General features: G+C 37.3%; 1 protein-coding gene across 1 annotated transcript; it reads right to left on the bottom strand.

Moving 5' to 3' along the window:
* Positions 1-5367: 5367 nt before the first annotated feature.
* On the bottom strand, positions 5368-7896 carry LOC129453566 (uncharacterized). The gene is made up of 4 exons (XM_073863619.1): positions 7388-7896; positions 7037-7211; positions 6017-6167; positions 5368-5777 (listed from the first exon to the last, which is right to left on the bottom strand). The coding sequence occupies exons 1-4, from the start codon at positions 7894-7896 to the stop codon at positions 5578-5580; spliced, it is 1035 nt and encodes a 344-aa protein (XP_073719720.1). The 3' UTR covers positions 5368-5577.
* Between the last annotated feature and the right edge of the window lie 1460 nt (positions 7897-9356).

The following is a 9356-nucleotide window of genomic DNA, read 5'->3' as shown; positions in this document are numbered from 1 at the left end:
TCATCTGCAGATGTTTTTTTTTTTTTTTTTTTGATAATTTGTATTGTTTGCTGAGGTAAGAATCACTATTATTTCTCATATTTGTGGTTAGGGATTTGAACAATCCTCTCTAAGCTGAATTATTAAAGTTTGACGCCTGACTAGTTACTTTTGGTGGACTTATGATTTTCATCTGGTGGATTATAAAGTACAAATTTCAGGAACTTGCATTTAAGGAGAAACCCATGTCATATCCTGTAGCCAGAAAATCATGGAGATGGGCTATTATGACCGGTAAGCAATCCACAGAACATGCATTGGGAAGGCAACTATTTATAAATACTCATAAATAGTCAAAAAATCTACAAATCTTCTGTAGTAACACATTAGTATTGTCAAGGTACCAAACTTTCAGTAGTCCAATACCAGTTAAACTTCACAGTTCTCTGTACTGTATTCATTTCGGTACCAAAGCAAAACACAAATATGCTAATTAAACAATACACTATTTTATTGATAAAGGTAAATATCAATAGAAATAATCATTTATACCACATGTTTGTTGTATGCTTTATTCTGATTGGCTAATAAATGTTCCATGGGTGTTGTCAAATGTCTTAAAATAACCATCAGAGCAATGCTGGTGGTAACCGTGGTATAAGCCAAATAATTGACTCCTGTCCTGCTTTGAATTATGTAAGGAATAATCGACCAAGGGCCGTTGAATTATTCAAAAAAATAATGCACATCCAAGGTGGTCATGGGGCATGACCAAAGCGGAGTACAGGTGGCGGGTGTGCATTATTTTCAATTATACCACGGGCCTGTTGAATGCTTTATTCTGATTGGTTAAGAAATGTTCCATGGGTGTTGATTATTTTTCTGTAAAACGCACACCTAACCTGTCAAACTCCGCTTAGCGTCATGAAAATCTGACTTTTTCCATGTTTAACTCATTCACCGCCATTGACGAGTTATCTCGTCATTTATGAGTTCATATTTAACTAATAAATATGCCTTTTTGGACGAATTTCAAAGTGAAAGTGTAATACCGCTTTTATCTACCAGATGGCCAAATCGAATTTATCAAAAACGGAAGTTAAAAAGAGTTAATGATTTTTTTAACTGCCTTTATGTTTGATAGTCATTCTGAGTCTGATCTCTAACATAAATTCCTTTACAAAAACGCAATTTTTTAAGCTTTTTGCTCAAAATGTTGTATTTTTGAAGAGAAATATCCATATTTCAGTGGTTAAATTAAGTAGAAAAAGTAAATATATAATAAAACGTTTTTTCCCCATTTTGTTTGTTTGTTTATTGTTTGTTTGAAAGCAGAGGGTGTGTTCTTTAATTTGATATAATTTGTATGTTTATATATTTATAGAAAAGGATTTTTCCTGCAAGGAATTTTGTGAAAATTTTGTTAAAATCACAAAAATGCAGGTGGGCAACTTTTCTCAAAAAGGCTGGCGGTGAATGAGTTAAGTGCTATGATTGGTTCCCCAGTGCTTCTATCAACCTAGAAAATGTGAAAAAGATCAACCCAGTAATTTAGCTTTGGTAAACCATTCTCTACAAGCACATGAAAAAATAGGTTGTTGAAATTTTGCTCTCCTTATGATGTCATAAGGAGCTCTAATTATAATAATACCACCCCTTAATCTGCACTATCCAACCACAGAACTGCCATTTAGTGGAGAGAAAAAGAGAGAACAAGAAAATAATTCACAGCACAATTGAGTTTCAATTTCAACAAACCACCATCATTGTGATCAGTGTTTGCACTTTATCCGCTCATTTGCATTTTAAAGGACACACCCAAAATGGCGCATTTTTGCACACACCTACAAAGTGGCAATTCTAACATGCTTTAATAAATTATCTATATGGTATTTTGAGCTAAATATATACTCTGGGGACACCAAAGATTAATTTGACATCTTAAAAAAGTCTTGTGCCATGGCCCCTTTAATTATTCGGCTTACGCCCCAATCAGACAGCCAAGCGATGTTATCGCTGTGCACTGTAAAAAATCCAATTAATGAAATGTTGGAAGGGCAAAAATATATAAGTTAAACCAATTTTCTTGTTTGGGCTTAGTTGAGTAGACATATTATTTTAAGTTTACATAAATCTGTGTTTAAAACATTAAGTGAATTGTTATTTTCAAATTCAGTCAACATTCAGAATGGCTATACGGACTACCGGCACATCCGGGAACTTGACTGTAAATTTCGTCACCGCCCCTTTTCGGGGGAAAACACAGGATAATTTCCATTGAATTCCATTCAAAATAGCGGCACAAAACAACGTCTGTACACAGCCAGCAGGCTTGAATAATTTAAGAAATCACTTGGAATAAACATGTCAAGTAATTATATGTCCACACTGCCTGCCACAGAGCGCGAAAGATACGTTAACAAACTTAATTTGGTCAATTTAAAAACATGTCCCTTCATTCTCCCCGCGTCAAATTGGTGTAACAACCCCACCCAGTGGCCAGAGGTATCTTACCCGGACATTTATTCGTACCTCATTGAGTCACCAGGTAAGCCAGTAAAGGATTTTATATCATATTTGAAAGTTAACATCTTTAAATGTACACTCTTAGAACGAAATGCGTTGTCCCAGAATCCATCTCTGTGTTATCCCTTACGAAAATTTACCATGGTTTTATTGTGGTAAAAGTGTAGTAACCATGTTTTTTGGTGTATTCATTACTATCAGCAAAACCATGGTTTTACTACACCAACCATGGTTTTATTCTGGTTTTTGAAAACCATGGTTGTCATAACCATGGTTATTTTACCATGGTTTTACTACAGTAACCATGTTTTTTTACTACCACTGTACTAAAACCATGGTTAATTTTTGTAAGGGATTATTGAAACACATTTTAACACACCTTGTGTTATATTTTAACACAAAATGTGTTAAAAATTACACATGTGTTAAAAGCTTAACACACAAAGATTTGTCAATCCTTTCTAAGAGTGTCTATATAATATGTCTTTATATTTAGAGTAGCCTACTGAATGCACCTTTCTGTCAAACCATACAACTTACCTGGCTTACCTTTTGATAGCATCATACATAATTCATGATTTTCCAGCAAGATATGGATGATGATGATGATGGCAGGTAGCCTGGGACTGTTGACTTTAAGACAGCCCAGCACTTCTCTATCTAAAATAACACGATTATCTTGATATGTTGTAAAATATTGGAGTTGTGGGAAGCTTACATAACCTAAACTATGTTTAAGGTTGATAGTGTCCTCTTGATTTCTAATCAAGCTTGAGATATCATGCAATGCATTATTATTGAGATAATATTGTTTAATAATGTTTTGCCTGTCTGTGCTGTGAAGAGTTGATCATACTTTATTTTAATGATGGTGTTTCATTTATAGGAATTTACACGGCAAACAAAATGAAAAACTACAAATCATTAGAAGCGCACAAATTTTTTACAGATGGATGGGTGCAGACAATCCATCATTTTAAACCTGAAGGATCTGACAGTACCATTTTTAAGACTCAAGTCAACCCATCCTATAGGGTCACAGAGAAGCCTCACAACACCTGGGTTGCTGTTAAAAGTGATGGAAATATCCTGGCAGCACATTGTGACTGCATGGCAGGGTAAGACGGAAACAAAATAAATGTATGCTCCTTGTAATACTGCCATTCTTCTGTTCCGTCTCATTTGTGTGAAGCAGCACCAAGCTAAATATGTGTGAATGTACTTGGTCAGTAAACTGTGATTATGGTTCTTTCTCCAGACTTGGGGAAAGCTGTTCACATGTTGGGGCAGTATTGTTTAAGCTGGAAGCCTGTGTCCGCCTAGGTTACAACAAAGTCGCTTGCACCAGCGTTGCCTGTGCCTGGAATGGTGTTTCAACCAAAAAAATTGAGCCGGCAATGATTAAAGACATTGAGTTCTATAGTAAGCACATTAAAAAAAGAAGTGTCAGGAGGAACAAGAGACCCATTCCAAAAGCTTCGACCTCACAGCAAAATAAACTACTGCAAATGCTCTCTAACACTAAGGACCTTCCCATTGGGCTCAGCACTTTTAAGAGCTATGCTAATGTTTTTACCCCCAAACCCTGGTACAACAACTTAGAAGGCTTTACAGAAGAGCAGTGCTCACAAGTGGAAGAGGAAACAAAAGGCCAAGCTGCCTGCAAGGCATGGCATCAACACCGTGTGGGGCGGATCACAGGCTCTACTGCACACAGAGTCCTACATACATCTCTGGAAACACCATCACAAACATTAATTAATGACATCTGTAGTTACACATCAGTCACACTGAGAGTGCCTTCTTTGCAGTGGGGCAAGGACCACGAGGTGGATGCCATAGACACCTATAAATATGCTCTCAGCCTGTCCAGTGCCACACCCAACACCTCACCTTGCGTAATGGTGACCGAGGACATTTGCAAGACCCACATCAACCTAAAAGTGGATATAGCTGGGTTTAGAATTTCTAAAGAGAGGCCATACATTGGGGTGTCTTGTGATGGGTATGTTTCATGCACATGCTGTGGGAAAGGAGTACTTGAAGCAAAGTGTCCCTTTAAATGGGCAAACGATCCCACCATCAACTGGACAGAAGATGGTAAAGGACATCTGGACACTTTATTCTCCTTGAAGAAGAACCACTCATACTACACACAGGTACGTTATGATATATTAAACGTGAAAAAAAGTGGTGCCTGCGCCTAATGTCCAATATAAATAGTGTGACCGGTGCGTAACTCCAAGATAAAATGGTATAATATTAGCATAGAGACCGCACTCAGAGACTTAATCAAGTACAAACATTGTATTAAAGTACCGAAAAATTACTGCAAATATGGCCTGTTGTAATTTTTCTGTACTTTAATACAGTTTTTGTACTTGATTCAGTCGCTGAGTGCTGTCTCTATGCTACTATTATACAATATATTAAAAAATGAAAAAATTAATATATATATATATATATATATATATATATATATATATATATATATATATATATATATATATATATATATATATTGGTATAGATATCAATCTGAAAACACATTGTAACTAAAAATAAACATATGTTGTACAGGTGCAGATGCAAATGTTTACCTGTCATGCAAGCTATGCTGACTTCATAACTTGGACCCCACAGCAAAGCACCATCTTCCGTGTTGCAAGAGATGAGGATTTTATTTTTAAAAGTCTAGATACAATTAGCAGGTTCTGGGCAAGGCAGATATATCCACATCTGACAGGAGCCTCATTCACCAGGATGGACCAGGAGGTAAACCAACTGATTTAAATCACTATTAAGCACTTATCAGAGAGACTGTGGGTGTTGTGTATATATATATTTAATATAATAAATAATACATTGCAAACAATACATTATAATAATATTACCAAAGAACAATTATTTATTTTAAGTGTTCAAATGTTAAATGCATGTTTTCAGATGATGGAGGCAGAAGCTACAGACAGTGCAGGGACAGCTTTTTGTTGAGATGGATGCAGGTAGATGAGGGATACAGTGTATAAACCAAGAAACTACATCATGAAGATGATATTGCCTTTATATTGATTATTTCTCATCCCCCACTCTGTCATGGTTAAATACAACACTTGATGACATATTAAGTAAAGCAGCACAGATATGCACAATTTTGTCTATTGTTGCCACCTCTTTGTCTTCAATTTCATCCTTTAGGGACTTCACAAACTGCACAGGGAGTGGGCCATCGAGGATGTGATACCTGTTCTTCAAGACGCCAATCACACGCTCTGCAAGCAAAAGCACAAATATAACTGCATCTGCTTGATTGTGATATTAACACAACCAGGGCTGGGAAGAAAATCTCTTCGAGAAATAAATTTATGGAACATTAAAATATATACTTTTTTTAAATTTGTTTTGGTTGCCATATAATATTGCACCGGTTACGGAAATGCTGTTCCTTTAAATACAGTATCGTTGTAAACCATTTAACTGAATCATACATCTCTTCTTCTGGTAAACTTACCAATATGTATTCGAACATTGGATTTCACTCTGGATTCCTCAACTTCTCTCCCTGACAGCTGTTTCCTCCCTTTTGTGAACGCAGGTGTAATTAAGCTGGCCCCTAACAGTGCAAAGTCCTCTTCAAGTGTAAATCCCCGATCAGCCAAGATCTGTAACACATGTATAGCACAATTTAAACTATTTGTTACACATGTACAGTGTAAAGGATATCCAGAGCACCCCCTACCTAGACTCATTTCCCCCATTTATGAAAGGTTTAAAGGAAAACACCACAGTTTTCCAATATTTTACTATGTTCTTACCTCAGGTTAGACAAATTAATACATACCTATCTTTTTTCAATGTGTGCACTTCATCTTTGTACAGCGCGTTTTGAATGTTTTAGCATTTAGCCTAGCCCCATTCATTCCTTAGGATCCAAACACTTCCATGTTTTCCCTATTTAAAGACTGTTACACGAGTAAGTATGGTGGCACAAAAAAAGCATGGCAATTTATTTTTTTAAGCGGATAAAAATGAGAACAATGTTGTATGGCGGAAGATCACTTAGTTTGCAGCACTTCAAACTCTTCAAACTCACAGTAAAATTGTCACTCGTGTTACCTCCCACCTCTCGCTCAAACTTTTAAAGTCAGGAGTGATGATGTTACTGTGCACCGAGGTCGAAGTGCTGCAAACTAAGTGCTCTTCCACTATACAATGTACTTCTCCTTTTAACCTGCTTAAAAAGTCACCACATTTTGTGCCAACATACTTACTCGTGTAACTACTCATGTCACAGTCTTAAAATAGGGAAAACATGGAAGTGTTTGGTGGCTTCTAACGTCATCCCTGTTTGGATCCTAAGGAATTAATGGAGCTAGGCTAAATGCAATACGTTCACGACCCACTGTGCAAAGATGAAGTGCATGCATTTAAAAAAGATAGGTATGTATTAATTTGTCTAAGTTGAGGTAAGAACATAGTAAAATATTGAAAAACTGTGTTGTTTTCCTTTAAATCAAATAGTCTACATTACCTGATCTCCAGGTTGGTGGTACAGTGGGGATATAAATCCTGATTCTCTGACAATCTTTACATCAGATGCTCTTCCACCCCAACCCTTTGATAGGAACGTGATGCTCCCAGCTGGGCTGCAGGCAATGAAGTACTTCACCGTTGTCCATTTCTTGTAGTGTGAGTAAGTCTTTGCCCTGTGTTACGTAAAAAAACGGGTTACATTGTTCTAGTATAATTCATTTAAATAAGTTGCCATCAAGTCTGACATTGTTTTAGAGCCTCTGAAAAAAGTATGAATTGTTTCATAATAAATAATAGTAACATAATGCATTTTTCAATGTTCTTTTTTTTCTTTGTAGGCCCTACTTACCTTGCTTTTAGTTTTCTTGAGTACTTGATACGAATTTCAAAACAGTCAATTATTGACGTTAGATGTTTAAATTTTGCTCTTATGTGTGGTGGTGTGGTAGTAAAGAGACATTCTCTGTCAGGCCAATGGATGAGGAAAGTAATTTTGGCATACAGGATGTTGATCCATCTAACAAACATGTCATGGAGAGTAGAGTGTCCGATGTTCAGGATTTGACTAAGAAGGCCAACAGATGGATTCAGCCTCAGTTTCAAAAGGGTAAGAAAGAGCTGGTCATGCGTGGACAATTTAAACAGCCGCCGTGGACAGAACTGGACTAGGTATTCATGCAGGCATGTAAAGACTGCCCAGCTAAGTCCTGTCATGTTTTTGCACTTGATATCATCTCCTTCTACTGCTTTAGCACTAAGGCGTTGTCGTGACCAGTTTTCCTGAGCAGTGTCTCTCTGCTGTCTAGCCTCGTCTCTCTCTCTCCTTAACAAATCGATCTCTGCCATCATCTGAGACATTTCACTTTCTTCCAAGGTTTTATTAAATCCAGCCTACATCGCATTATTCTTTTCTTCGGATGTATCTCAATTTTCACTGTTAGACTTTTCTGCAGTTGGCGCATCACACTAAGATGCAGGATGACCATCATTCACAGACGTCTATATTGTTTTCTTGCGTTTTGTATAGCCCTTTGTTGAATGTGATGCTCTATGTATTGCACTACGAAAACGACGTATTTTTGCTGCCACAGACCCGGTCTCTCTTCGGTGGGGGAAAATTGACGGGACAAAATCGGGGTGAAGCTTGTCGTTTATTTGGCCGCCTGTAATCACAAGAAGCTGACGTTAGCTATTTTTACCGGCCAATAAAAGTATAAGACTACACCCTTTATCGCCCCTTTACATGTCACTGAATAACAAGTTCTGTAGGCTACTAACAAGAAATGTATCAAACAAGACATTACAGCTAGGCTAGCATAACGTAGCGTGAGTTTAGTAGACTAATTAAAATACACTGACATTTCAGTTAACGCATAACAGCGTAATTATTAATGGGACATAATAAGCTATTTTAGATAGCTTAGGCATACCTGATATGAAATGTTGTCCACAAACATATGTGTATGGAGATAGAGGATCCCACAACCTCCTGTTGCTGTCTTCTCGACGTATCGCCTTCAGCCATAATTCTCTTCTCTCCGGATATTTATTTCTACATGGCAAAGGAATGAATTTCAAATTTGGGGTTTTACAAACATTATTGGTGCACCCAACCACACAACAACTTTTTGGCATGTTAAAAGTTAGTCCAGTTCTTCGATCAGATACTGTATGGCGGTGTTTACCTCAAAAAGTGGGCGTGAACCTTTGACGTTGCGCCGGTTGTGCGTATAAAGGGACATGTTTTTAATTGACCAAATTAAGTATTTGGATGTAGTTTTCGCGCTTTATGGCCAGCAAGGGGGGCATATTATTACTCAACATGTTTAATCTGAGTGATTTTTTTAGTTATTTACGCCTACCGGCTTTGTACAAACGTTGTTTTGTTCCGCTATTTTGAATGGAAGCCAATGGAACGTCTAGTGAGATTTCCCCCAAAAGTGGGCGTGAACCTGTTCAGAGACATTCTATGACGTTGCGCCGGTTGTGCGTATATTGACTGAACTGATTAAGACAAATCTGGTCAATATGTGGACTTATGACAGCTATGTTTCTTGACAACAAAATGCTCATAATATTACTGTTATTTGGTAACAAAATGTAATTTTAAGAGTTGTTCAGGCGTGAATGTATGTGCTTTAAGTTTAAATATGCGGTCGGTTAATATAGATAGCGTCTATTTAAAAATGTGCTCGGACACTTTCGGACGGAGAAGAGCTCCAGAAAATCACAGACACTTAAGCGCTCACACCCCGCCCAGCGCAGCCTCGCCTCGGCAAGCCCATCAGAAATCGACTGCTGGCTCTGATATCTCTGTG

Source organism: Misgurnus anguillicaudatus, chromosome 25, assembly GCF_027580225.2.
Source record: "Misgurnus anguillicaudatus chromosome 25, ASM2758022v2, whole genome shotgun sequence".
NCBI lineage: Eukaryota > Metazoa > Chordata > Actinopteri > Cypriniformes > Cobitidae > Misgurnus > Misgurnus anguillicaudatus.
Note: the sequence above shows the minus strand (reverse complement) of the source record. Positions and strands in the feature narration are given on the sequence as shown.

Excerpts from the sequence above, each read along its gene's own strand:
- LOC129453566 (XM_073863619.1), bottom strand. The coding sequence starts at position 7,896 with ATGTCTCAGATGATGGCAGAGATCGATTTGTTAAGGAGAGAGAGAGAC. Across the intron at positions 7,212-7,387 it reads TCAAGAAAACTAAAAGCAAG|GGCAAAGACTTACTCACACT; the intron begins GTAAGTAGGGCC and ends TACGTAACACAG. Across the intron at positions 6,168-7,036 it reads ACCACCAACCTGGAGATCAG|ATCTTGGCTGATCGGGGATT; the intron begins GTAATGTAGACT and ends CATGTGTTACAG.